This window comes from Solea senegalensis, linkage group LG7 (genome assembly GCF_019176455.1).
Source record: "Solea senegalensis isolate Sse05_10M linkage group LG7, IFAPA_SoseM_1, whole genome shotgun sequence".
NCBI classification, from domain to species: Eukaryota; Metazoa; Chordata; class Actinopteri; order Pleuronectiformes; family Soleidae; genus Solea; species Solea senegalensis.
The window spans coordinates 16841602-16867821 of NC_058027.1; the positions used below are offsets into that span (position 1 = coordinate 16841602).

General features: G+C 41.0%; 2 protein-coding genes and 1 non-coding gene across 3 annotated transcripts; all 3 read left to right on the forward strand.

Moving 5' to 3' along the window:
- The first annotated feature begins 3136 nt into the window (after positions 1 to 3136).
- Positions 3137 to 12021, forward strand: LOC122772530 (dnaJ homolog subfamily A member 2-like). Its single transcript, XM_044030676.1, has 9 exons — positions 3137 to 3289; positions 4464 to 4523; positions 5000 to 5223; positions 5402 to 5482; positions 5626 to 5759; positions 5847 to 6043; positions 7881 to 8025; positions 9047 to 9174; positions 10866 to 12021. The coding sequence occupies exons 1-9, from the start codon at positions 3212 to 3214 to the stop codon at positions 11052 to 11054; spliced, it is 1236 nt and encodes a 411-aa protein (XP_043886611.1). The 5' UTR covers positions 3137 to 3211; the 3' UTR covers positions 11055 to 12021.
- Positions 12022 to 12796: 775 nt separating this feature from the next.
- trnat-agu lies at positions 12797 to 12870 on the forward strand. The gene has a single exon. It is a non-coding gene; the product is annotated as a tRNA-Thr (tRNA).
- A 701-nt stretch (positions 12871 to 13571) lies between these two features.
- lrp3 (low density lipoprotein receptor-related protein 3) lies at positions 13572 to 24733 on the forward strand. Its single transcript, XM_044031225.1, is given in 8 exon segments — positions 13572 to 14581; positions 17995 to 18130; positions 18223 to 18281; positions 18284 to 18427; positions 19056 to 19672; positions 20392 to 20864; positions 21313 to 21445; positions 22109 to 24733. Coding segments are annotated over 8 exon segments (2517 nt in total). The 5' UTR covers positions 13572 to 14508; the 3' UTR covers positions 22991 to 24733.
- Positions 24734 to 26220: the final 1487 nt, after the last annotated feature.

Genomic DNA, 26220 nt, shown 5'->3' on the forward strand with positions numbered 1-26220 from the left:
AGTTGAACTTTCTCATAAAGAAACTACGGTTAGTTGTTTCATTACCTATACAAGGTTACATTCTAGTTTACTTGGAATTAAAGCATCACCTTAGCAGTGTAAAACGTGTACATGTACAGTATAATCACCCCAATGTTGTCCCAGTATCACGAGGAGAGAAATCACCAACAGTCAGAGGAAACAACCTACAGACAGACGTCACTTTTTATTTACTGATAAATTAAACTGTGGCATTCCCCCACGGTTTAGGTCCCATGCTACATGTTACCACTCTGTAATCATCAGGAGGCATGACATGTCTCCTGATGACGTTACCGAGTGGTAACATGTAACAGGCGGTCTTCTTGCTGTGAGGCAACAGTGATCAAGAAAATGATACATGAAGATATAATGGCTATCACTATTCATTTTTAAGATCGACAACTGTCTTTGTAAATATCTTTATAGAATATTTGAACTTTTTTCATTTAAATGTACGTTTTATGTTTACCAAATACACAGGTTTACCTCAAATAAACTAATTTAATTTTAACAGTTTAAGTGGAGTTATCATGAATGCAAGTCTTAAAAAAATTTAAAGGTAAAGTGTGTAAAATTCAGCAACATTTATTGGTGAAGTTGCCTGTTGCAGCTGAGTATCCCTCACCACCCTTCCCTTCTAAATAAGAAACTGTGAAGCCTTCAGTTAGCATCAAAGGTAAGAATTAGTTTGTCCATTGTGGGCTGTTCAGTCCAAAATGGCAGGCTCATTCGGGGGTAATGAAAAACAGCACTTAGGTGGTTGTACACGAAAGAAAATTAAGTATAATTATTTTCAGTTTTTCCCAAACAAAAATAATTTCACCTGCATTTTACACAATGGACCTTCATTGTATCTAGATTTTATTAATTTTATTCAAGACATAGGCTTTGAATTTCACAATAATTGTTAGTCAGCCAAATTTTATTTGATTAAACAAAATGAATATGGAACAATAGATACAGTAAATAGATTTATGTGTAAATGTTGTGTATGCTCAGTCACTGGAGATAGGAGAACCTGGATTATTGTGGTACTGGGGAGTCTGATGGCTAATGATGGCATGGAAGAGCCTGTGAGTAATGTGAGGCATGTGATTGGTTGAGTGTGTGGCTGAACATGCCCCTGAGCGGCCTCTGCTCAGCATAGAGAGGATATTGGGGCGTTGTCTGTGACATCTTTCAGCTTCCCGCTCATCCTCAACACCGTCCACTTCCATCCCCACCACAACCTTCCTCTCCACGCTTACAAGGTTTGTTAGCACCACAATCAAAAATACCAGCTTGTCACTACACCGCAGTGTCTGCAGACTGGTCGAACAGCAGTAAAATATCTAAACCTCATTAGAGTGAACAGCCTGCTCTTCTGATCTGTTTCTATAGAGAGCCACCATTTTATCTGTCTGTAGCACCAAATCATAACATATATTATCTCAAGGTACATGTAAGTGTCCAAATATTCAATTAACAACCAATGGCTTGTTTTATTTTGAAGCAAGTCAAGTCACTTCAGCAGCTCCTTGTATGCAGTGCAACCCATAAAACACCTCGCACCACCTTCAGGTGAGAACAGGTCATGAATTAGTTCTGAAAAATAGCACTATTTTGAAATGAAAAACAAACACAGTACTCCCTTCCCCTTCCTACAACAGCAGTGGGTTGTGGGCAGTGTTGATCTGAAGGTCTCTGCTCTCCTTGTCATCTGTGACACAGCTGACACTGGGACATGTTCTTGAGCCAAACCAGAGGTCAGCAGAGTAAAATAATTTATATACACATTTGATGACATTGTATGCTCCTTGTCAATGGTACAGGTTTGATTTGGCAAAGGTTTTTACAATTGGGGATAATTAGTATTTTAGTATCAAACACACAGTTGTACATAAATACATACATAGATATGAATGAATGAACGAATATGAAAATGTCATTCTTCATGTATTTATTCTTATATGTCTTTTAATGGTCTATGTCTGTAGTTCTACATTTATTGATAAAAGTGTAATGTTTTTGTCCTTTATACCCTTGGTTCTCAAATTGTGGCACATGTACTACCAGTGGTACACGAGCTACCTCTGGTGGTACTTAGGGAAAATCAGAAATACTGTTCCAGAGTATGTGATCGGAGTGAAGCTGAGGAATGTTTACTGGAGTAAGTAGAAAATTAAACAAATAGCAAAAATAATAATAACAAATAGTAATAATTAGAGTCAGTTTATCTCTTGTGCCATCTTAATCTAATTTCACAATACCAGTGCATGTAGTATATGTGAGGAAGAGGAGGATGATGACTAGATAGCAGATTATATGGGAATAAATCTGCCTCCTGTGAAAAGTATGTAGCTGACTTTGCTCGGCTTATTTGCACTGTATTTCAATGTTGGAGATAATGTTTTTTATTGATAGCTCAATATTTTCTCTGATGGTAAAGTTTGAGAACCACTGCTTTACACCATACATGTTGTGACTAGATTAATAAGATTAATACACACAAGTAAATTCATATGAATTTATGAATACACATGTAAAATAAATACAGTTTGCACTGAAATGGATGATTTTTGTCATTCTACATTCCATTTTTATATCTGTTTCTGTATTTCTACATTTATACTAGTGTTTTTGTCCTTCATACATACATGTATAAGTGTCATGCCAAAATATCAATACACACAATATACATAGAGATAAATGCATAAATATGAGCAATTAATAAAAATGTAAAATAAATAAAATGTGTATTGAAAGGGACATGAACAGAAGCAAACCCAGATCACAGACACAGCCCATCATGAAAACTAAAAGCTTCTGAATCACCCACAGCCACATGCACAAACAAACCAATAAAAAACAAAACAGCCATCAAAGTCACACACCATTAAATTTTATTTGCAAAGCAGGGAGAAAAACGTCATCAGGTGTAGGAATGCATGTTAATGTGATGTTTTTAATCCGTTAAATACTCGGTGATTGACTTTACGTATATGATGCTCTCTGGAATTAATCACGCAGTATATGTTGCAATTTGCTGTTTGGGGGGGTGACATGCCACATTCCTGCAGCCTGGGGGCAGTAGCAGAAACGAGCGCCGAAGTTCCCGGAAACGAAGACACGAGGCGAACAAAACATTTTGCACCGGCTCCTCTTTGTCCACCCACCTTACCGCTGAAGCAACATCATCTACGGCAGCACCATGGCGAATGTTGACGATACCAAACTGTATGACATCCTCGGAGTCTCCACATCCGCAACTGAAAATGAGCTGAAAAAGGTAAGTACACGCGTGTACTTGAAAGGCGCGTGTAGTTTGTAAACGTTCACATAGCTACGATCAGGAAGTGCGTTGCTGTGGGAAGCTAGCTCAAACGAGCCGCTAACCGGCTAACACCGTAAGCTAACCAGTCGAGATGGTCGTATGACAATGCGGCTCAAACATATCATACTTATCGGTTTAGTTCAATAACGAGGTGATTTAATACAATTTGGCCTGAATCTCTCTTGATGACCTGGGGTGGTGGTGTTTTTATCATGGGTGACGTCAACCGAGGTGTGAGCCCGTACGAGTTTAAAAGTTTGACCCCACGTTAGCTTTAGCTAACGTGTTTGCCAAAGTGTTAGCTAAGCCTATCGCGGGTTGTGGGAATTGTTGGATTATGATGAAATTATGACGAGCTAGTCGACTCATAACACACCAATACAGGGCGTGTAACAAATAAAGCAACGGTCGCATGGTATCGAAAACGAGAGTAATCTTAGAACATACATGTCGGTTAGCGTTAGCGAGTTAGTTCATCGTAATATTTAATTTATTCACGGCATCTTAATTTCATTCTCATGTAATCCATGACATTGGCGCCGCAATGTCGAATTACTTAACCCATCTGTGGATGTAACGAGAAATATTAAAACGGTTAAATCATAAACGTCGAGGCTAGCCTTTGCTAACATAAGCTAGCTGGTTAAACACGGCGTGTCATTCCAACCACCTGATTGAACAGTTTCTGTCCTGACTCCGAGGTTATACTGATTTTGTGATGATTAAGTACTCCCTCAATACGCGGAAAATATATTAACCTTTTAAGGTAACACTAAGTTACCGTCTGATCGTCAACTCGTGTTTGCGAGAGACGCTAATTAGCGTAAGCACGTTTAGCCACAACATGAGTCAATAACAAAGTCAGACATTTTGAACTGCCATTTTTGACAGAGGGGGAAATTCCGCATATAATGTAGATGTATGACTTTTGATAGGGTTGGAAGCGAAAGAACATTAAACCACTGGATCTTAATGTTATTTTTAAAAACACATTTCCATGCGCAGTACCACTTTTATTAATGTATCTGTAATACCGATATTATGTGTTCTTCCAGAAGATGTCTTTGATGTCTTTATTTTTTTGAATGGCGGAAGATGTCACTTGTCTAATCATCTTGTACACTCTTAGGCATACCGAAAACTGGCAAAAGAATACCACCCTGACAAGAACCCAAATGCTGGCGACAAGGTAAGAAGACATTTTCTTGGCATACTGCAGGTTATGGCCCTAAGGAAACACATTTAGAATTTGGTGGTGTCTGTGGTTGAGGGTTTTCTTTTAACACTTCTTTTAACATTTCTACCAAAGCTTAAAACAGAGTTATGTACGATGTTTACCCTCATTACAACTGAGTCACTGTGATGTGAGGATGAAGTGGTAGACTGGATGGATGGGTTTTTACAGTGGAGTCATAAAAATGTGTATTCCGAAACTGTAGGGTGAGCTCCATAGAGAAAAGGGAGAAGTATGTGTTTCTTTACATACATTTTACATTCTGTAATAATTTGTGTGACATAATAACAGATGAATCACCAGTCTCAAGGAGACTTTGACATGAAAAGAATGCTTATGCATTTACTGCTGATGACAGACTGTGAAAAAATATTTTTGGTGACCATTTCAGTTTTTTGTTGATTTTTATTTTATGTTCTCCCAAAATATAGTTTAAAGAAATCAGCTTCGCCTATGAGGTGTTGTCCAACCCTGAGAAGAGGGAACTTTATGATCGCTATGGGGAAAAAGGCTTGCGTGAAGGTGGTGGGGGTGGCCCAGGGATGGATGATATCTTCTCCCACATCTTTGGTGGTGGGCTCTTTGGCTTTTCTGGTGGGAGTCGTGCCAGAAATGGAGGTCGCAGGAGAGGAGAGGACATGGTCCATCCACTCAAGTAAGACCATGCTTTGACACAAACATGGGGATGAATTGAATCATATTTTGTACTTTTTTGTCATTATTTATTTTTCACAATTAATCAAATCACTCAACATATTCAGAATATGCCACATTTTATTAATTTCTTTGTCTTGTTTCACTTCAGTATGTTAACAGCTCATGTTTTCCCCCAGGGTGTCACTGGAGGACTTTTACAATGGAAAAACAACTAAACTACAACTTAGCAAGAATGTTCTGTGTAGTACTTGTAATGGGTAAGTTGTGCAACCACTCTTGTGTTGTACTCCTCAGACATATCTGTCTAGGTAATAAAGTCTATTGAATGTCTTATGTTATGTTTATCCTTTTAGTTTTACTCAGTTTGTTTGTATTTATATGTTTTTGTGTATGGATCCAGCCAAGGAGGGAAGACGGGTGCTGTACAAAAATGTACAACGTGTAGGGGGCGTGGTATGCGCATCATGATCAGACAGCTGGCGCCAGGGATGGTCCAGCAGATGCAGTCTGTCTGTACTGATTGTAATGGCGAAGGTAAGTGGCACCGATTGTGATCACCCATTTGTATCTTAAGTATCTAAGTTTTCAGCATGTCTTACTTTTTCCTCTTATTCCTCCCAGGTGAAGTTATCAGTGAGAAGGACCGCTGTAAAAAATGTGAGGGAAAGAAGGTCATCAAGGAAGTGAAGATTCTAGAGGTACATGTGGACAAAGGAATGAAGCACAACCAGAAAATTACCTTTGGAGGGGAAGCTGACCAGGCACCTGGGGTCGAGCCTGGGGATATAGTTCTGGTCTTGCAGGAAAAGGAAAATGAGGTTGGTTCGGCAACTTTCACATAAATGTCATTGTATTCATCTTACACAGCCCCCTGTGTGCCCCTGAGCAATGTGTCATTCTGTCAGTAGTTTTCTTTTAAAATTAATATTCAGGGCACACATTTCTAACCCAATTGCTACCACCTGCTCGCAACTTTTCACTACTTTCTTCAGAAACTGAAGTTGCTTTCTTAAGTAACACCAACATCAGTGATTTTATGTATATACTACACCAGTCACATGAATGTGGGTGCAGATGGGACATCTTGCGTTTTCCAACAAAGTAGCCCAGGCAGTAGCTGTAGCAGAGATATAAACACATGCGAAACTGAGCAAGGGGTTATGCGGACTAGGAAGGGTGTTTACTGTATAGTTCCATGTACGTAGCTGCAGCGATGGCACAGCTGACTTTAAAGAATTAACAAATCTTGTTAAAATGTGAAAAAATACAAGAAACAGCTCAGATTTGCTCTCCTGTGCAACACAAATGGAGCCAAGAAGAGCCTTGTGCTCAGGCTAATGAATTTATGCTGGTACTTTTGCCATACATTTTAGGAAAAACAAGTGTGCTACGTTTTCTGGCAGGGTTACATTGTGATGAGCAATTTGTTAGCAGTCACATTCAGCTGGTGGTGCTGTCTTGAGTGCTGAGGAGCAGATTGTCTTGACAGTGCTTAGTGCTGTATAGATTTAGGAGTACCTCAGTGTGTGTCTGCCATGTTGAATATCGTCCAACCTATAATAACTAAGCTTGATTTTAAAAACAGATCATTTACATTTTGTAACTGAATGATGGAAATGGGTTATACAAAATGGAGGTAATTTTTTTTCTGTTTGGACAATCTAATCCTATACCTAATCTATTTTTTCTTCTTTTTTTTTTAAGTTTGAAAGCACCAGAGATGGTTATATGTAGTCTGTCAGTCTTGTGTAGTGTTTAGGGTGAATTATTACAGTGAACATAGAAATAATGGGAACAGGAAGTCTGTGTACTTTGAAAAAAAATTGTTTACAGTCCACAAACAAGTATAATCAACTACTGTTTTAGCGCGTGAAGTGTTAGTAGCAAATTTCCTGTTGTCTGGAAGAATAAAGTCAACATGGTACCTGTCAGTATCAATTGAATTACCAGTCCCATGCTTGTGGGACATTTCTGGGTAGTGCTGCTGCGGGGATGAACTGAAATTAGTGGTTATATAACAGTTTATATTTTAAGTATGTCTAGCGTCTACAAGTAGCAGTCCAATCTTTGTGTCGTGGCACTGCATCTGCCCCTACAGATGATAGTTGTGCTTCCACAGAGGTGGAATGAGTGCAAGAAAGGTTGCCTCTCACTCCTACCCAGTGATTTTGGCTGAACTGGAACAGCAGACTGAGCTGTAGCAATGCTCCTGGCATTTTGTCCCTGGAGGTTTGTCTTATCCTTGGAGTTTGAATATGTCACTGAAGGGTGGAGTCAAAGTAGGTTACTAGAGCTGGCAACAGCAATACACTTCACTTCAAATTGACTTTAAAGAATCACTGCTCTGGATGCACTACTCCCATGATTAATACATAGAAATTAAGTTTTACATATCAAGTTCTCATGGTGGTGGTGATCGAGTATTCTCCTAATGAAATAATCGCAACTTTTATGGTCTTGTTGGCCCCATATCCTGAGACTAATGTGTGAAATGCTGGGTTTTTTTCTCCAGCAGATTACATTTTTTATTGTATCTATGAAAATCACTGACAAAATTATTATTTACATAAACAAGAAATTCCATTTGGTCATATACAGTAATAAAAATCGATCCACTAAGGTGTTGAACCATCCTTTTCTCTTTCTAATTTTCAGACATTCCGACGAGATGGCAATGACCTACATATTACTCATAAGATTGGCCTGGTGGAGGCACTGTGTGGCTTCCAGTTCATGCTGAAACACTTAGACGGCAGACAGATTGTTGTGAAGTACCCTGCTGGAAAAGTAATTGAACCAGGTAAGACTCTTGTTCATGTAGGAACCCGTTCAGATTTGACGTGATGATCTGCCCGGAGTGAGCTGAACACAGGGAGACGGGTAGTTTGGGGAAGGGGGCTCGAGTTTAGTTTTATTGGAAATAATAATTGTCACTGGACACATTCTATTGACACAGATGAAATTAACAATGAGTGAAACAGTAAATTAAATAATAGGTTGAAGCTGAAATAGGGAGTGGAATCCTAATTTACTTGTTAGTACTTGGTATTGGTAAAATACTGGTTCCTACTATTTCATTTTGGGGGACAATGTGCTGTGAAGAGGTCTATGTCAACAGTTGGTTTTTATTACATGCACACGTATGAGGTAAACACATCGACAGCTTTCCGATTCAAATGCCAATGATCACAATTTGACAGACGCAAAAGAAAGCTGGTTTCAAGACACAAAAGTCTTGTAAACTGAAGTAGCCTTCTTACCCCTCCCTTTCTCTTGCAGTCTATGCTGTCTGTCACCTTCATCCTCATCACATTCACTCTTTCAGCTAATGAGGAAGTCATGGAGCTGGTTGGTCTGCGAGTCAGGTCTAGTGACATTGCCTGAAACGGTGTTTTTAGTCTGGGCAGAGACCTTGAAACAAGGCTTTTTGAAACATGACCATCTTAAAGACTCTACTCAGAGTCCCTGCTGAGTACTGAGCACAAAATGCACTTTGATCTGGAGCCAAAGTCAAGGACACACTACTGGAATTGATAAACGAGGAAAAGTCAAGTCAGTGAGCTGTAGAAAGACTCCCACACGACCCCCTCCTTACTCTTTGGACCTAGGGCTGGGTGTACTGTGTACTGAGTGTTTGTTCACATCGGTCCACTGAACTGAAAATTGTGTTCAAGAAAATACCGGGATATATAGTTATATCACCGTTCAACAAAATATATCAGGATATGACTTTTGGTTTATCACCCAGTATGTGTGTACTTGATACTGTAAGGTTTAAATGGCAAGGAAACCTCTTGTTAAACATGTTGCATCTTTTCCAGGCTCTGTGAGGGTGGTGCGAGGAGAGGGCATGCCACAGTACCGCAACCCTTTTGAGAAAGGAGATCTGTTTATCAAGTTTGATGTCCAGTTCCCAGACAACAACTGGATCAGCCCTGAGAAACTGGCGGTAAGATATGTTACTTCATCAAGTTTTGGTTTTGGGATTTTCACTGTGAAGTTGGACATTCAGAACAGACATAGGCTAGAATTAACAATCGAACAATATCTTGTTATTATTATTGTTATTATTATAATCGTTTGTGTTGCCAGTTATCTCATCCGTATCAGTGGCTTTACAAATTGGTGCAGTGAGGGGAAAAAAAATGTATTCCATGACAGCTTTGTCATTATGCAAATTGTCAGATTAGGAATATAGAGGAGGTGGTTTAATGTCTAGATTTTCATAGAACCAATTTGTCATTCTCAAGAATGTTTTGAGTCTTGAAACACAATTGAAAATCATGAGTCATGACTTAGTGCAGAGCATATGCACTAAATCAGAAAAGATTTTGTTAAGAAATCATTTTGTAAAAAAACAACATGGACACTTTTCAGTGGTTTTTGTGTCTATTTGTGTGTATTTTAAGGGCATTCTTAGTTTAGGGCCTGTCCACACACAGACAAGTGTAGCTGAATCTGTGTAGTTTTTTATGGTATTGGTGTGTCATCAGAAACAGCGTTTTGGGAGCCCCAAAACTGTTTTTTTGTTGTGTTTTTTGTGGGACATGGTGAAAATGGAAAACAATGATGTCATAGTCCCTCTCTTTTGCACTTTCTTCACTGTCCTTATCTTTGTTTTTGCCATCCTTCTCTTTGGTTGGGATATTGTTTGGTGGCGTTGCCAACTACTTTCAATGAAAAGTAACTAAAGCCAGCATGAAAAGACTGAAAACAGTGAAACTGAATCATAAAATAAAGGAGGAGGAAACAAACACATGGCTCTGATTCTGTGCTGTGTGTTCAGTGCTTAGCTCTCACTTTTTGTTGAAAAAGAAAAGTCACTATGTTGGTGTCACTGTGGTCTGTTTGCTGTATGATAACTTTGATTTTCAGACTTATTTTCCTTTCTTTCCCCTGGCTTGGTTCATTCTGTCTCTGTTTCTGTGGTTGTAAACATTATAATGTGTATAATGTCTTCTCCATGTTTGGTTTAGCAGCATTACAGTGCAGTTTACAGGCCTGGCATATGTACTACAGCATTTTGGGGGGTTTGGAATGGAGACATTTCCTGAAGCGATTCTGTGTTCGAGGGAAACGTTTTCCGAACGGCAAAGAAAAAGACTTACGTTTCGTTCTGTTTCCGTGTGGATAGTGCCTCGGTCTTAATTGGTGATCAGGATGTATGTGAGTTTTGGACTCTAAAGACTGTAGGACAGATGGAGATGGATGTCACCCTGGCTCTAGTAATGCGAGAGTCCATTTTAGAACAAATTATTCCAATAATATGCAGATTGAATTATACTAAACGCAATCTTTATTTGCAAGTGTGTTTTTATAATAACCTGATGCCATAATAGTGTTAAAGAGTCAGTAAACTGAAGGGAGTAACCTCACATGTTTCTCGGGATTTAAGATGCTACATTTTTTACCAGTAATGCCAATCAGGGATTAGAGACCACTCACAATGACTCTAATATTATAATTCTCCCTGATCAAGGTTGTCTCTTAAAAGTCGAGATTTGTTCCAAGATAACAGCTGAATCCCATCTGTGGCACTGCACTCTTGGCCTAAAAGCCATCTGATGTTACTTCATGTTAAGGAAATGTAATGAGGTCATCTGTTTAAGCTGCGTTGTGATGAATGGTCTTCATGCGCAGGAGCTGGAGGACATGTTGCCCTCGCGGTCAGAGCAACCCATCATCACCGCGGACATGGAGGAGGTCGACCTGCAGGATTATGACGTCAGCCAGAGTTCAACATCAGGAAACCGCAGAGAGGCCTACAATGACAGCTCTGACGAAGAGGGCGGACACCATGGGCCGGGGGTACAGTGTGCCCACCAGTAATCTCATACTATCTCTCTCTCTTGCTCTCATACAGACATGCGCACACAGACACACACATCCACAGACATGCACAAACATGACCCATATTATACTTGGAGAAAATGTATGAGTTGCAGAGTAAACAAGAAGGTAGTTTGGACTGGAAAGGCTTGGTAGGTTGTTGGGCACCGATCGGATAATTGCATTCAAACATGGCACCGGGATTATTGTTGTTGACTATGTTTTGATAATTTTGATCTTTGTGTGGGGGAACTCGCACTGGTTCAGCCAAAAACATTGGCACCTCAAATAGATATTGAGAGGTTTAACAGCAGCTTCACAAATGCATCAGGCAAAACAAATGGTTGCCCCAGTGACCACTGCCAGGTGTGACTATGATCTGGTGTTAAATGCTACTCTTTCACCTCACCACCCTTTTATTCCTCTTTCACCTCTCTTAAATCCATTCCCCTGTGCTAATGCAAACTCCAGATGGGTCAAAGAATGTTCTTGTTTTCTGAGTGTGTGACTTGCATTTTGTTTTCATAGTATTTACAATAATTAATTTAAAATATAACTAATGTGTATACACAGACAAAGCAGCCGAGCAATGTGACATGCTGATCCGTGAGATCGTTTATTCATGGACTTCATAGGATTTGTTTCTGATCTTTAAAGCTTTATTTTCCTTTGTAGGTTTTTACTTGTTTTTCCTCTTTCTTAAAATTTTAATTCAAACTGATGTTTGGTTATTGTGTATATCTTTGAACCGGTTGTTGGTAAGCTTCTTAAGCTGCTATAATGAAAGCTGTGTGATTTTTAAAATAAAAATCACGTGAAATGACAAAAACATGTAGCCTGTGTCTGTGCTGAAACCATGTGCATGTAAAAAGCTTTGGTTCTTGCACTTCTCAAACATCTGTCAATTAAAGCGGCACACTTCTGAAGAAAATGTCTATGAAGTTGTTGAATAAATTGTTCAAATATATCTTTGTGTTTCTGTTTTTCCTCATTCTCAATCTTAATGAGACTTTGAAGCCTTTTTCACTTTGAGGCCTCAAAGTGAAAATTGGAAAAGCCCCCTAGTGGATCTAATGCATAAATACACATAAATAATTTACTGATACCAGTAACTTTTGCAATAAATACCAGCTACCAAAATACCACAATGTTAATTTTAAATGTACTAATCTGAATTTTCATCATGAGTCACCTTTATAAATATGAATGCCCATTCTCAAGATGTTCAAATTATGCAAATAGTGGAGTTGGTTCTTGTAGAGCAAGATACTCCATACATCATTTATGAAATGAAAGTTGGATTTGTCATTGGACCCTTCAAAACACGTGTTTTTTATCCGTATTCTGTCAGTAATATTAATTGCTCACCACACCATTTTGGTGAGTCCTACATTTAAGGGTTATATTTGTACACTGGAAGGTATAAGTGAGGAGAACGTATCAATTTAATATGCATATAATGTCAAAATAACCTCTGCATATTTTGGGAGTGTGTGAGGAAACCAGAGAAAACGCACGCACACACGGAATCAACAGGCAAAGATAACACAGATAAGCATAAACCGGGCTGCGAGGTAGCAGTGCTAGGTACGAGCGTCACCTGGTGGTCCCACGTAGGGTCGCGCAGTGTAATCCAGGACTTCATCTAATTCAGTAATTAACCGCAGACTATCCATGTACATCCGTGTGTTCCCTGTTAGATACTGTGTATATAATAATTATAATCACTAAGTGGTGTCACCGGCGCCGTGGCTTAGTTGGTTAAAGCGCCTGTCTAGTAAACAGGAGATCCTGGGTTCGAATCCCAGCGGTGCCTTTTACATGAAACTTGTGTAGTTCTAGTAGTTCTGTTACATCTGGTCTGAAAAAAAAACTTACAGTGACAAAGCAGATCTTCAATATAAAAAGCCATCCTGTATAACCTATACGTTATTTAGTTTGTCAGAAAAATTTGCACTGCAACTATTTGACCACATGAGAGCGCCACTAAACCATTAAACATAAAGCAAGAAGCCGGCATAGAGTGGATGGTGGAAAACTTTGAAGGACTCGTCCTTTTAAAAAACGTAAACAAGTAATATTTTATTATCTATACTCCACAGCAGTGTCGACAGATCATTATCCTGCTGTTCGCCCCCTTCAGTCCAGGTATGACACATAAACAAAGAACGATATTTGGCAAGAATGATTCAGAGTAAGACCGGAAATTCCCTTTTCAAAATAAGACACTTCACACTGGCAAATACACCGTACACCATTGTTTTCTAAACTGAAGCAAGACTTTTATTCCAGTACTGCTATTACTTGACAAAAGTCAAAGCTGACTACATTTTATAGTAATTCTTTGTAACATACAATACATTTATGCAATTGCATCAGTGTATTAGGGCCCAACACAGCGTGAGTCTTGTTCTTCTCAAAGAATGACATAAAGACAGTGCTACTTTGGTTCTGGTGTGTGTAAAGAGGATGGTTTAAATTCAGAGGTCAAATTCACCATGATCAATATTTATAAAGGCAGCCCATGGCCAAGTGAAAGGGAATTGGACTTGTAACCAGAGGCTGGCTCAAATCCCACAACAGGTCAAGGGCAGGGCTGCTCCTAAGTGAGGTACACGCATTACTCCCAGGTGCATATAAGTACCTTATTGTCTCCAGTTATTACAGTTATCGCAACAGAATAAAATAAATAGATTAAACAAAAACACACATTACAGACAATGAATTCAAATGAGTTATTTTTGCACACACACCTATTGGTGTAGAATTGGACCTCTGCATGTAACTCATCCTTTTAACACACCACTAGTAAACACACACAGGCCTGGCACAGGAGCTGTGGGCAGCAGTTATCTGCACCCGGGTAGCAAAGGGGATATGATGCCTTGCTCAGTGACACCTAGCCCTTGTAACCAGCAGCGACCCTCTGGTTAGTAGCCCACTTCCTTTCCTCCTGTCCATGTGCTGCCATGAAGTGAGTTTCAGTGTGCAAGTATTCGTCATTCCATATCAAAACAAGCACTTTTACTTTGAAAATCTGTGATACATCATCATGAATATCTTTATTGCTATACCATGATTGAATATTGTGTAATAATGACTGTTATTTTTCCCCACTTTCTTTTTATAGACCGGCCCCCTCTTGACCAGACTAGACGCTCATTGGCCCCCAGGTCACTTGAGTTTGACGCCCCTGCTGTAACGGTTTTGGTCGGCTTTTATTTTGAAGACACAGACACAGGAAATCCTGCGGGTCGCCATTTTAGCTAACTTAAGTCCGGTGTTTTGGTGGAGACTGCGGAGGCCACAATGGATTTCCCACGACGATGATGGTCAGTCGGCGTGTGCTCGGTGTTTGTGCGATGAGGAAGACACACACTGAGGAGGAGACACATGTCGAGCAAACGGTGGAGACTGTGGCCGAGATTAGAGCACACGTCCCCAGCGGCGGACCATGGGACTGACGGTGTTGCTACTGCTGCTGCTGCTGGGACTGCTGTGGTTCCGCTGCTCTCCGCTCTGTGCAGGTGAGTGGGGGGGGAAATCAGAGCAAAAACAATGAATCCACATCCACTGTTCTGTGGACGGTCTGTGTGTGTGTGTTCACACAGGTGATGAAGCTGCAGAGTCACTACATGTTATTGTTTCGAGTGTGTGTGTGTGTGTGTGTGTTTCAATACCTGAGTCTCCCCTGTTACAGCTGAGGTTCACCCCCCCTTTCTTTTGTTGTCTTCCATAAAGTGTTACTGAGACACTCGTGTTTTCATTGTGAGTGTGGGGATGAGGGTTTCACTGTGCAGGAATCTGCCGAGGTATTGATCTGTGGTGGGTAAATGATCAGGCTCTGTGTGGAAACATGGATGCTCTCTCACAAATGTGATGCTGCTATCAGCATTACATCACTGCTTCTCTGCAGCCAGTCAATCTCACCCCTCCTCCCCCTCCTCCCCATGTCCTTATTATCAAAGTGTTGCAGATTTTAAAGGTGTGTGAGAGTATGAGACATTGCATTGTGTCAACAGTTTGACACCACTCAGCCACAACAATAAAATAGGTAACTGGTTCTCTGCCCTGTTTTAAACTGAATTATTCTCTCGATTAATTCAATCTGTGATGACATTTATAAACGTTATTTTGTTCCTCTTTCTGTGAATCTGGGGCTTAAAACAGCTGTATGTTTTTGTTATTGTAAAATGGCTTTAGAGTTAAAAAAAAAAGTCTTTGTTTTCATTGCCTTTGAGTAAGTCATTTATATGCACTGGAGGAGAAAACAAGGGGGAAAACACAAGCTGCGTTCACATAATCCATGTAACACACATAGTGAACACATGTTCATACTTGTTTGACCCGGCACCTATTGTGCTTTTGCAACATCAAAGTCTTTCTCTGGCTCCCTCACACACATGTTTGTGCTTCATTCAAAGGGAGGACACTCAAGGACATAACCATCACACCTAAGGGCCTAACCCTAACCCTAATCTTTACCCTGACCTAAACCCAATTCTAACCCTAACCGTAAAACCAGGTCTTAACCCCCCAAAAGCCCTTTAAAACAAAATGTCTGGTTTTTTTTTGTCCTCACAAAGACACCCACACACACACATACACACACAAAATGCTACATTGAGTTTCAGACTCATATTTCCAGCTGAGTAAGCAGAAAACCTGACATTTATCATACCAAAGCCATAATCTCTGTATTTCATTACAGGCACACTTTCAGAGCTTCAGGGGATTAAATGTGTTTGAAAAAAAAAAAACCCACTAAGTATAAAAATGCAAGACATCACCTTGTAATATAGCAAAATAAATGAAAAATGTAATAAAGGTAACCAGTTAACCTGGTGTGATAAGAATACCATTGGTAAGAAAACCATGACATTTACAATGTCATGGTTTTTGGCTTGAGTTCTTGATGTTTGTGTTAATTTAGGCCTCTAATTCACTGCATACCAGACAGAGATATTATTATGTTATGTTTAGTATGTGTGTAACCGGGTGAGGCATTAAAGGAAGAACACAGAAATAGGAAAGTGGATGTCCGTGAAAGTATCTACTCCCTGAGCACTTTCCCAAAAAGTTGCTGATTAAATATTGCTAAAAAAAATGCATTGTTTGTTCTTTTAACATACTATTTTGAATTTGAGTATTTGTTAATATTTTAGCATGTCCTCAAAAGAATGTATGTCTTATTTCTGTTTTTGTGTTTTTTTTCAAAAGTTTAAATGCTTTGAATTTGTGGACCGGTTTGACAGAAATAGAATGCAGCAGCTCAACCTAAACCCTCACTTATTACAACATGATAACTTTGGAGTTAGCGCTCTATGGTCATTGTAAGGCCTTTTCTACATGGAGTTTGCATGTTCTGCCTGTGTGTGTGTGTGAGTGGGGGTTTTCCTCCCACAGTACAAAAAACATGCAATATGGGAATTAGGCAAATTGGACACTGTAAATTGACCACAAGCGTGAAAATGGATGGCTGTTTGTCTCTATATGTGGCCCTGTGATGGACTGGCGAACTGTCCAGGGTGTACCCCGCCCATCGCCCTGTGTCAGCTGAGATTGGCACAGCCCTCAGACCCTCATGTGGAGGATAAAGTGGTAGATGATGGATGGATGGCGAACAAACCCTCCTATAATCAAATGTTCAGAGTTGCTGCACCTAAATCCAACACTGTGCAGTTGCACTTCACGACCTGGTCCAGTGCCGGTCGTGGATTGAATATCCATCTCTAAAACATTCTCCTCGTCCATCGCCCTGCATTTCATTCTGTTGACTACACTGATTCATGAAGGAAGGCTTGAGACAAACACACTCAGCAGAATGGAGCAGATGCTGCTGCTGCTGCTGCTGTGTCCTGGTGTGAGGTCATCATCACGGAGCACGTTCTGTGCTAGTCGTGCATCTGTCTCTCGCATGTGTTTCCTTTCCATTGTTTTCACACTTTATAAAGCGGTAGGATGTTTTGCCTACACTCCCCACAGGCCTGTGTTTATTCCTGGATGGGCCAGTGTTGTTCCCTGGAGCAGTGGTGCTATGGCAGCAGGCCATGGTGTTTCTTTGGCTGCTGGTTTGACTGCTGCAGCATCTCATCTGGCTCCAGTGTGACGTCATAAAAGCTCATTTGTACGGTCAGGATCGTTTGTTTGTTTTTTACCCCGATCATAGAGACAAAAGAGAGAAACAAGTGAGTCTGTGTGTGCATGTCTTTAGTAGGCTGTGTGGAAAACAAGGACATATTGGCTTGTCCACGCAACTTTAACAGGACTTTATGAGGGTTAAGACCTGGTTAGGGGTTAGAGTTAGGTTTTAAGTTAAGGTTAGGCGCTTATTTATGATGGTTATGGTTTGGGTAAGGGGCTGGAGAATGCATTCTGTCTAAGAGTGTCCACACAGAGAATACCAAACCATTATGTGTATGTGTGTGTGTGTTCTTGTATTTGTGAGGACCAAAAATCATATAAACCGTAAGGAGTGAGGACATTTTGGCTGGTCCTCACACCTTTAAATGACTTTTTGGGACCTGGTTAGGGTTCTGGCAGCAGCAGTATGGATCACGCACAACTCTTGATCACCACGGATAAAAGAGAATGTTTCGTTGGTGTCTAAGAATAATGTTAATGTACATAGGTGTCCTGTTCCTTCATCAACTTCAGCACATCCTGCTGGCAGAAATACTCACGAGCACAACTGATGTAATGTTTGTTCATCTGCAGATTAGTCCTCCTCTGACCATGTTTTCTTATTTCAGCCTCTAAAATTTGTTTTGCTCCTCTATGACAGTAAACACATCTATTATTTCTGACAATTTATGCACAACATTTGAAGGCTGTACTCTCTTGTTTTGATTTTTGCTCAATATTGTAAAACCACCAGAATAATGAAACCTGGCAGATCACTGTAGAGAATTCAGTTATTCTTCTCTTTGTTTTCCAGCAGGCTGCAGTGAGCAGGTGGAGGTCCACACCGAGCGCAGGGGCGTCATCTACAGCCCCTCCTGGCCTTTAAACTACCCTGCTGGAGTCAACTGCAGCTGGCACATCCAGGGAGGACAGGGAGAGGTCATCACCATCAGGTAAGCATCATCACTCTTACACACGCTGCACTCACATGGCGTGTGATATGTTTGTGTATGATTCACCTGAAATGATCAATGCTCTGCTTTAGCTTCCGTAACTTTGACCTGGCGGAGACGGGAGGTTGTTTGGGAGACTGGCTGCTGCTGACCCTGTGAGGAATGGGGAGTTCAGGCTGTGTGGCTCCATGCTACCGCCGCCCATTATCTCCACCAGGGGGCGCATGTGGCTTTACTTCCACTCGAAGGCCAACAGCTCTGGACAAGCCCAGGGTTTCCGTCTCTCTTACATCAGAGGTAAGACAGACAAGCTTGTATACTGAAGTCATCCTTAATCCAAAACTTAACCTCAGTTATTGAAAACTCTTTGGGGAGGAGTGATTCATGGACTCCTAGCAGGTTGTGTTTTTAGGTGCTGTTTGAATGATAAACATGCAGAATTAATTCAAACAACCTTTATGTACTGATGAACAAAATGTAAATAATCTGAAACATTAGCAATAATGTGGTTATTGTCAATGAAAATGAATGAAATGCATGACAATGTGACCAGAGCTTGAATTATTGTGCCAAATTCTCACATTTCTACATGAATTGATAAATCTTAACCATATTAGTTGTATTGCATAGAAACAATCATGGCTTGACAGCATGAATGTTCATATCATGTGTATCCACTGTGAGCTGGTGAAGACTTGAAATTAAATGTTGAATAATACCTCAGGGCATGAAGAGGATTTCTGTAGATAAAAACTGTAAAAGTAGATAAGGTAAATAAGTGTAAACCAAATACAGGTCGTAGCTTTAAGGCATTAAGTGTGGCTTCTCTATTTTGTTTTGATTTTGTCTCCACATCTTCTAAAGTAACACTAAAATTAATTTGTCTAAGTAAACACATTCTACCTGTTAATGTTATCCTCTGCAGGTCACCTCGGTCAGAGCAGCTGTCAAGCGGATGAATTCTTATGTGGGAATGGGAAGTGTCTCCCTCGCTCTTGGAAGTGCAACGGTCAGGATGAGTGTGGCGATGGCACCGATGAACGCAGCTGCTCCCCGCCTCCCACTGAGGCTCATCCCGGCCTCTGTCCTTTTGCCTCCCTGCCCTGCACTGAGGCTCAGTCCACCCGCTGTCTTCCGGCTGCCTTGCGCTGCAACGGAGCACGGGACTGCACCGATGGAACCGATGAGCTAGGTTGCCCCGACACCGCCTGTGGCAAACACCTGAGAAATTTCTATGGTTCCTTTGCTTCCCCAGATTTTTTCCGGCCTAACCGCAGCACTGCGTCAGAGCTGACATGTTCCTGGCTGCTGGACACCCAGGACCCCAAACCCATCATGCTGCAGCTGGACCTGCAGCTTGGGCCCAGAGACTCGCTGCATGTGTACGACGGCTTGCTGCAGCAGGCGGAGCATCTTTTACAGGTGCTGTCGCATCATAACAACAGACGCATGGTGCTGCTGGAGTCGAGCCGCGGAGAGATGAGTGTGCTCTACATTGCCCAGCCTCACAGCCCTGGACATGGCTTCAATGCTACATATCAGGTAGATATGGTTTAAAGGTCCAGTGTGTAAGAATTAGGTAATGCTAAGACTGCACATATGTCGATAGATTCCGATCCATCCGTCTTTATTTATCCCCGTGGGGCAATTGAGAGTGCAGAGAGGGCCACATAGAAATAGAAATAATAATAATGATAATAATAAACTAAGAACCGTCCCGGGGGCCCTGCCATTTGTGGCTCGGACCCTAAAAAAGGTAAGAGACACAGAACAAGGGAAGGAATAAGTGGTGGATGAATTGATGTGCAAAGAATGTGGTAATGGTCTAGTTGAAGATAATAGTATAATAATATATACTGTATATAATATAATACTATACATTTTCTGCTAAAGCAGTAGGTCATGTACAGTATATGTATTAAAGGGATATTAATAATGATAATAGGCTAGCTGCCGGAAAACGCCTTAAAGGCTTATTCTAAGACTGCAAAAAACAGTTATGGGATATATACTTAATTTCTACTCAATAAACCCTTCATGTCACATGACCTTTTAAATCTTTCATTCGTGTCCATTGTCCTTCATATGTGGATCTTTAAGCTCACCCTACGTTTTAATCTCCTCGTTTTTTCTATTTATCTTAAAGAAATCAACACTTCTGATTAGTTGATAGAGAAATTGACGCAGAGAAAATGCTCATGTGTCGTCATCCACTTGGTGTCTAGATGGTGACATACAGTATATCTCCTCCTCCCTCTTAGGTCAAAGGATACTGCTTTCCCGGTGAACACCCCTGTGGCAGTGACCAGGGCTGTTTCTCTGAACGCCAGCGCTGCGATGGCTATTGGCATTGCCCCTCTGGCCGCGACGAGGAAGCCTGCCCAACGTGTCCAGACGGGGAGTTTCCCTGTGAGGGAGGTGCAGGCATGTGCTACCCAGCCTCGGAGCGCTGCAACAACCAGAAGAGGTGCCCCGATGGGTCGGATGAGAAGAACTGCTACGACTGCCAACCTGGAAACTTCCACTGTGGGACTAACCTGTGTATCTTTGAGACGTGGCGGTGCGATGGCCAGGAGGACTGCTTAGACGGGAGCGATGAAAGAGACTGCCTGGCTGCAGTTCCCAGGAAAGTCATCACTGCCGCCCTGATCGGCAGTCTGGTCTGCAGCCTGCTGCTCGTCATTGCCCTCGGCTGTGCTCTCAAACTTCACTCACTCAGGAGCAGGGAGTACAGGTGGGTCACACTTAAGGCCGTACTCTGCGAGGGCTGAGAACAGAATGACGTCATTATTTTTTCGTGTTCTTGACCTTTTTCTTGTGTGGTGTCCAGCAGCTATTGTGTCATTGGCCAGGAATGTGAAGTGGGCGTGGTTAATGCAGAAATGTTGTCATTCCCTATGAGGACTTCACAGGAGTTCTGCCCTTGAGTTTCTTGTGAAGTATGAAATGTCCTGACCAGAACTAACTTTGTTCTTGTTCTTGCCACCTTGAGAAAAAGGAACATTATTACTCTGTTCTTGCAGAGTGTGTGCAGGCCTTTGGTGTCTGAATTAACCTGTCAGCATGGCAACCCACTTGAAACGTTTTGTCTCAAAGGTCAAAAATAAACTGTCTCATTCTATCACTGCATCTTTCAAACGGATTGTATTTCTCTCTCACTCTCCTCCCCGTCTTCTCTCCAGGGCTTTCGAGACTCAGATGACTCGCATGGAGGCAGAGTTTGTTCAGAGAGAGGCTCCTCCCTCCTATGGTCAGCTGATCGCCCAGGGTCTCATCCCTCCCGTGGAGGATTTCCCAGTATATAATCCTACTCAGGTAGAGTATTCACACATATTTAGATGGGAATGCTGATTCTGTATTTTCAGCCCTCAGCTGTGATAAACCGATGTTTGCAGCAGTTAGTCTAAGACCGACCGTTTTTTGTACAATGGCGTGCCTTGATGTAAAAATTGTAAAAAAGTTATTTATGTTTATATGGTTTTTTATGTTTATATGTTTTTTTGTTGTTATGATAAATGAAGTTTTTTTTCAAGTTTGTCAGAAAAAAATTAACAATCAAGCTTTGAAAACCGTTTGATATCTGTTTTTTGTGATATTAAGCCAAATCCAAAAAATTCAATCCAATTTTGAAAAGTTTTGAGTACTATTTGTTCAGGTGTGTGTAAATAGTTGGTGAAAATTAAAATAAATAAATAAATAATTTTATCAGATTGCCTAGGTTGTGTTGAAAAAAAAGATATAAGACACTCTATATTGTACATTCTTATAGCCTCTGTGTATACGTTCTAACATATTAATGGGGAAAAACAGCCTAAATCCTCTGTGTTCTAAGGGTTAATAAAAGTCAGGTTCCCAACTTTTACTAAAAAAAGCTTCTCGGATGCACATTTCTAAAAAATATGTCAAGTCCTTTATCTGTTGTAAGTTGTAAAACATTGGAACAGACTTATTATTGTGTGTGCCCTCTCCCTCCTGCAGGCCTCTATGTTACAGAACCTGCGGGTGGCGATGCGCAGACAGATCAGACGTCATTCAACGCGCCGCTCGTCCTCCTCTTCCCCATTTCAACGTCACCTCGGGCATCTATGGGGTCGCCTGATTCGTAGCAGAGGGAGAGCCAGGGGCCACATCCCCTTGCTGGATTCCCCTGGACCCACACAGATCATACTGGGACTCCACAGCTACCGCACTGTGGGGGAGCAGGGGCCTCCGGTCAGGGCCAGGGATCAGCTGGGGGACGAGGATGATGTAGTGGGGGGTATGTCAGGCTCCAGCTGCTTAGCCACCATGGGCCTGCAGCCATGCACACCAGAGAGCCCCGCCTCACCTCTCTCCTCACAATCAGTGGACAGTCCAGACGACGAGGACCTCTTGCCTGTTTGCGAGGAAGGAGCCAGGACTCCACTGTCGGAACCTCCCGCTGCTGGTCACAGTGACTCATCAGCCCACAGTGAACATCGTCCCACCCCACAGGAAGCATCTATGCCCCTCTGCCACCCACGGCTATCTAAGAAACTAGTTCTGGAGCTTGCAGTTAACTTTCAAGGAGTCTCCTTAAGACGTTATTCCCCTCTTGGGCCCTTGTCCCCTATCTCACCTCCTGTGTTTTCCAGCAGCTCCTTGACACCATTAACCCAGTCTCATTCACAGAGTCCAGAGGTGACTTCACCCACTGGGCCCTTGTTGTCTCCTGTGAAAGCAGAGGACACTAACAGCCATTTTACTGTTCAAATGCCAAGCAGGGACAGAAGGAACAGGGATGAGAGGAGGAGGAGGGAGGGAAAGAGTAGACTCTCCACGTTCAGCAGGACCCTAAATGATGAGGGTGGAGGCTCAGAGAGGGAGGCAACGTCATCCTGATACAGTTTTGGAAAGATAATCTTCACTGTATCACTCTGTTGAGACCTGATGGTGATAATATCAGTTCTGCTAAAGTGTCCTTGAAAGGTGAGACCCATACCTTAGCCTGACTGTTGTAGGAGGTACAGAATCAGACCCAATATCATACAGTTAACACGTGTTAATTCTCGGGCTCAAACCATTAATCGATTATGATTGATCACTAAATTAAATGTCAACTATTTTGATAACCAGCTTATCAGTTTGAGTGTTTTTTGTTTGTTTTTTAAATACGTAAATGGGATTATTTTCTGAATACATGTCTAAGAAACCATTAGACATTTGAGAACATCATCATTTCAAGGCTTGGGAAACACCAATCCACATTTTTCAAAATTCTCTGACATTATATGGACCAAACGTCTAATCGTGAAAATATCGATTAATTCATGAAAAGATTTGTTTGTTGCAGCCTGAGTTTATTCTATCTTTTTGAACGGTTATCATTTAGATTCAGTGAAACAAACAAAAGCCCAAAACACAAATTAGCTCATGCCACCTTTTCTCAACACTGGCATTGCTTCTGCTAAATCTTACTGTGCACTTCCCTGCTTAACCTACCCACACATAGACTTACTGTTACAGAGAAACACACTTAGATTTGGCTCCCAGTACCAAAACAATACAAATAGCAGCACGTTTGCCACAGCAGCCTTTTGTCGTAACCCAGAGCCATTATACGCCGTTATATACTGTGTGAACCATAAAAGCCTAGCTCATCACCTCTTTCCCATCTTAGTCCCATTTTTCTTGTCAGTCATGGAAGGCTGTCACTTTAAAGAAGATTAAAATGGTTGTTTTCGCTAACAGCAAAATATGAAAAAACCAAAACTTCCAAAACCAGCTTTTAGTTGTTATGTTTCCTTATGTTTTTTACCGAGTTTACTTCCAATTTTATTTTTTATTTAGACTTCTTCCCTGTGTTTTACTTAATTTCCCTTGATTACCAGTCCAGCTTTTTTGTTTACACCTGTCTTTTCATCTTCCCTCCCTTTTTAGTTTGTAGCGTCTGTATGTCCGTGTTCTGACAGCATCCCAGCCTCGTGTGTTATTTTTACCTGTATCAGGACCTTGTCTGACTGCATATTGTGCACCAACCCCCACCAACTAGGACCCTGTGGATTCAGTTTATGTTTATGTGCATATGTGGGAAATTCAAGAGACACTGTTGTGGAGGTTATTCCACCACGACTAGCAAAAAAAAGACAAGGTCTGGGTACAGGCTTAAATGTTCTTTTTATTGGGATTTGTTGACAATAAGAAAAATACTGAAATAACCTCCAAAACACAACTATCCAAAAGTAAATGCAGTATACCAAGAGTAAACTGTATCTAAACTATATGTAACCTAAGGCTGTTGGCTTTAGATTTTTTTTTATTTTTTTTTTCATTTTAATAGTATGACAATATTATGAGACAGCTAATATGTTACGCTAATCCAGTGTTTCTTAATCCCGGTCCTCAGGGACTGCGTGTTTTGAACGTTTCCCTGCCCCAACACACCTGATTCACATGAGTGGCTCGTTACCAGTGCTTAACGAGCTGACCATTAGAATCAGGTGTGTTGGGAAACATGCAGGGCAGTTGGTCCTGAGGACCAGGATCAGGAGTCACTGTAAACTGGCTGTTGGCTTTAGCGTTCTTCTTATCCCCAGCATTTAGGCTGCTTTTCCCCATTACTATGTTAAAATATAATCTCTTATATCCCTTTTTTCAGCACAACCTACAGACAATCTTTTTTTTTTTTTCATTTTCACCAACTATATAGACACACCTGAGCAAAAAGTGCAAGTAAAATCGGATTGGATTTGTGAAATTTGGAAATACGTCGCATTTCAAAGTTCGCTTGGCTCGTTTTTATCAACAAAAATAAAATGTTGTGACTTTTGCACAAGTATCACTGCTAAAAAAAATTTTAAAAATGCGATATAAAATGAATCCTAACTTTGACTCGACAACACATATTTACACAGAAAAACACATTTTGTAAAGTCTGAGGATATGACCTATACTCCCCCCCCCCAGGATTTCTATATAAGGATATTCCCACTGCAATTTACCAAAATAAGGGTTAATGATATGAGATTATTATTCCAATAACATGGACAGTGACAGCTTTTGGTTCATTATGTGTCAGGACTTATCTTCTCAAGTGATGCTTTTAACAAACCTCAACATCAGAATGTTTAATTTAGCTGCTTTTAAAAAGTCCAGTGGAGCGAGTTACTCAGCTCTTCCTCAAATCAAAATGAACCTCTCCTCTCCAGCCTTTTGTCACTTGAATGGACGTATGTGTGTGTGTGTTCTGATTTTTAATTTGTGACGAGTCTGTGTGGATATTCAGGGAATTTTGGGAAGAGAGGCGACTTTGTGTCAGAATATTTATTGATAGAAGATTCCTTTTTTCGCTGTGGTACCTCTGCAGGACTGCTGACTGCACACTGGCATGCAGCACATGTCTGGACTGCTGATTTATTTCACATCTATGCTGTGGAATCTTTTTTGACAGGACGTTAAATCAAAGACTTCTATTTTTCAGCCTCCAATGGAGACCTATACTAGTTCTTTATATTTCTCGCTCTACCTTGACAAACATTGGGAATGTTTTCCGGTCTCCTTGACTGTGTGTCTGCCTAAGATATGGCACTGTTAACATTTGCTGATCACCTTTGGAGAATGTGCCTGTTTCATTTTGGTTCAAATCTGTGAATGTCTCTGTCTTTTACTGCAGGACACTGATAACTGAGAGGAAACGTCAGAGGTCAACCTCTGGTGGGGTTTTGCTGCAGTGTGAGGTTCCTCTGCTACATATACAGTCTCTCCTGCTGTTCTTTTCTTTTAAAGAGAGTTGAATGTGCCGTTCTACCTTCTTATTGATGTTGTTGTAGACTGCTGCTACATGTCTTGTGCCACTAGAGATGCCCCCAACCTTCCTAAAGAGTCATTCTTACTCTCCCCCCTCCCATTTTCTTTGGAGAAGTACATTTAATTAACTCGTTCTTAGTTTCACACATTTTGTGCTTCTTGTTAATGTACCTCGTTGCTTGATTTAAGGACATCGGACTGTAAATAAAATAGGTAGGTGCTGTTTGAATGACAAAACTAAAAGGAAAGTACGCCCTTCCTTTGATGTACAGACATTTCATGAATGCCTTAATGGTTTTTCTTTGCCATTTTGATGATCATCGCGT